General features: G+C 41.8%; 2 protein-coding genes across 2 annotated transcripts in view; one reads left to right on the forward strand and one right to left on the reverse strand. All coding sequences in view use genetic code 11, as the record gives it.

The window, feature by feature from the left end:
* EGR_01936 (hypothetical protein) overlaps positions 1-1,905 on the reverse strand; it is a gene marked incomplete at both ends in the record, with an annotated part of 2,219 nt that extends 314 nt beyond the window's left edge. The window contains 3 exons of the mRNA XM_024491185.1: positions 853-906; positions 1,375-1,473; positions 1,781-1,905. Of these exons, the coding sequence (XP_024354328.1) occupies positions 853-906; positions 1,375-1,473; positions 1,781-1,905 (278 nt within the window). The remainder of the gene's footprint in view (positions 1-852; positions 907-1,374; positions 1,474-1,780) is intronic.
* Positions 1,906-2,034: 129 nt separating this feature from the next.
* The window catches only part of EGR_01937 (hypothetical protein), a gene marked incomplete at both ends in the record, with an annotated part of 11,350 nt that continues 10,477 nt past the window's right edge, over positions 2,035-2,907 (forward strand). The window contains one exon of the mRNA XM_024491186.1: positions 2,035-2,148. Within this exon, the coding sequence (XP_024354329.1) occupies positions 2,035-2,148 (114 nt within the window). The remainder of the gene's footprint in view (positions 2,149-2,907) is intronic.

Here is a 2,907-nt window from a genome sequence, read left to right on the forward strand (position 1 = left end):
CCTCACCATTTCAACTTGAGTGACTGTGCTGTCGCTAAAGTGATGGTCTAGCTGAAGAGAGGTAGAATGTTAAGAGAGATAAACTGGGGATGATGACTGTGGAGTCTTTGACCTGGAAGGGGGTGGAGTCTTGCTTATTGTCCCTCCCCTCTCCTCCATCCCGCCTAAATATGAAGGAAAATGAAAAAATGAATAAAAAGGCAGACACGGCTGCGCAAGGAGCACTCTCCAGCACCCTAAAGCTGAGGCCAGTGTATGCGACCGCTGAAAACGTGTAAGAGGTGAAGGATTGGAAAAGCTAGCACTTGTCATGGTGATGGGCATATCATCTCAGACTGCGATTGTGGATGTCATCGTTGCTATCGCTGTCCTGTGAATTTCTACCGCATCTGTCACTTGGGGGAAGAGAAAATGGGATTCACTCACTCATCCAAAGTTGCTCCTCTATCCACTGCTCCAATTCCCCTCCCGCTATCACTCATTTCCAATCTCCTCAACGCCGCTCCACAGATGGGACTGATGAAAATACGATATTAAATTTTACTTCAAAATTGTTTCTCTAAAAGTTTGTTGCCATTTTCGTTATTTATAAACTATTCAGATGTTACCGTTGATCCACTGAGATCTGAAGAGATGACCACTTGGATTTGGGAACACTGTGGTGGTGAAAAGGTGAATTGGCTGTCATACGAGAGCAGAAAAACATGCTCGCTCATGGCATTTGATTATTCTAAAAGGCAGATAGTTGTTTTTATTTCTAACAGCTGAAGAAACGTTAAATATGATCCGAAAAGTTAGTTAATTTAAAGTGATCATTTCCACAGACGATGACGCAAATTCAAAGGAGCTTACATCTCCATTCTTCTCTGTTTTGGGACTTTTAGACACCACGTGATGTAGGAAATGCTGTAGGAATAATTAAACAGCAAAACATTTTCTAAGTAACTATCAAGCGCAGTCCAAGTTAAAGTGTACAATTCGTTTTCTTCCTTTTGACCATCTTATTCAAGAAGTCGTTCGGATTCCGATTCTGACCGTATTCTCTTCCCATTTTCATTATTTGCGAATTAAGTCTAATTATAATTTTCCTTTTCCTATATGCGCATTTAGCCTCCTGAGTCTTTCCGGAAGAGGAAGGAAGTCATAACACCAGGCCAGAGTGTGTATTGACGAGGTACTGGCCCAAGGGCCATGCCGTCCGGCGGAAGTATAGGGGTGGAGACTTAGTTCCCGCAAAACCAAAACGAAGAGTTAAACAAACAACCAAAGTACCGCATAGCCCCTCTCTTCTTCTTTTTAGCCTCGTCTCCGCCGCTCTCCTTAGTCAGCCTCGCGCGTCGGTCATCACAATATAGTCAGTGATGGAAAAATAACATCCCACGCCAACCATCCCCGCCAGTCACTTGATTTATGTGCATCGCAGAAGATATTCGATTCCAACGTCTCATATCCACCTCGGTAATTCCACCAAATCTAAAGGTGAAAGAAGATATAATACTTGGGTAGAGTATGTATTGCCGACGTACAGAAGGGCTGAGGGGCTACTAACATGGCCCAGAGGTCATGCCACTGAGCAGACGTACAATGCAAGGAGACTTAGATACTTTCATAACCAAATACAGAGCTCAATAAAGTAGCCAAGCATTATAGTATAGAAAGAAGCCTAAGTACGGAGATCTTTTAAAATTCACTTAGAAGAGACTGGAGCCCCAACTCAACTTTCTTTGGCAAACCTTGTAATATTGCATTGGGCTATTTACCATCAGTTCCTGATATTTACCGCTGGTTGCATGTTTTTCTGACTACAAATCCTATGGAAATCCATAAACACTTTTTTTGTAATGGAAAACAGTTTGTAATAGCGGGCTTTGCTAATGAATCAGTTGCGTAGACATGAGCCAACATTTGTAGGACAGAAGGCTCCTGCCTTGTTTAATCCAGCAACCAAAAGGGCGCACAAATTGGGAAATTCATCAGTATGGAGTCTGACTAGGTTTAATATCTATATTAATCTTCTTTAATGCATAAGTTGCGATGAGTGTGACGGAGCTTATTCATAACTTTTATGAAGAAGAAACTGTTTTGTTATTGGATATTTTTGCTAGACCCTCTTGGTTAACAGCCCTCCAAAGATCTATCCGTTGGGAGGTAGTGGGATGGAAGTGAACTGTTTTGCCTAATAAGCGATTATTCCAAGTAAATTTTTACCCTGCTTTAATCCAAAATCTTCTTGAATTTTGAAGAAGTTATGAGTGAAGGATGCCACCGAGTCTAGCATAAGACGGATTTAAGCAGTGTCAGGATCCATCAACGCTTGATAAGTCGTTATAGCTGCAATACTTGATGCGCGGTTTAACTTGGTATTTTGATTACACGGAGACTTCCGCTTTGCGGAATGGCCTCTAGGCCGTGCCTGTAGTCTCTCAGTCCATCTGTACGTCAGTAATACATCTTCCCGCACAGTTCAACTACTTTCGACCTAAGGAAGACCTCGGGGCGCTAAACAGCCTCTGACTATGTTAAATACTGTTGAAGTAAAATGGCCACTGAAAGTCGGCAGAACGTTAATTCCAACTGAGTAAACACTTAGAATGCAACCACAATTGGGACAATTCGCTTAGCCATTCTTCTTTAAAATTGTGATTAACCCTCACCGTAATAAGTTAAGTGTAAATCTTACCAAAACAAAAAGAAAATCTTCTTTTGTGGGGCTGACATGGCTATTTGAAACTGATAGTGGCAAAAAAGCAGTAGAACAAATGGCTTCCTCGCTTTAAGTAAGATGTAGTGAGGTGATAATTTGTTTGACGATGTGTGCTTAATCGCACGGACACCTTATTTTCCGCATGGAGCTTTCGCTCTATGCCATGGTTTCTGTACCATTTCGCTAGTTTCTCAACTTTTTGG

This window comes from Echinococcus granulosus, assembly GCF_000524195.1.
Source record: "Echinococcus granulosus chromosome Unknown EG_S00008, whole genome shotgun sequence".
Taxonomy (NCBI): domain Eukaryota; kingdom Metazoa; phylum Platyhelminthes; class Cestoda; order Cyclophyllidea; family Taeniidae; genus Echinococcus; species Echinococcus granulosus.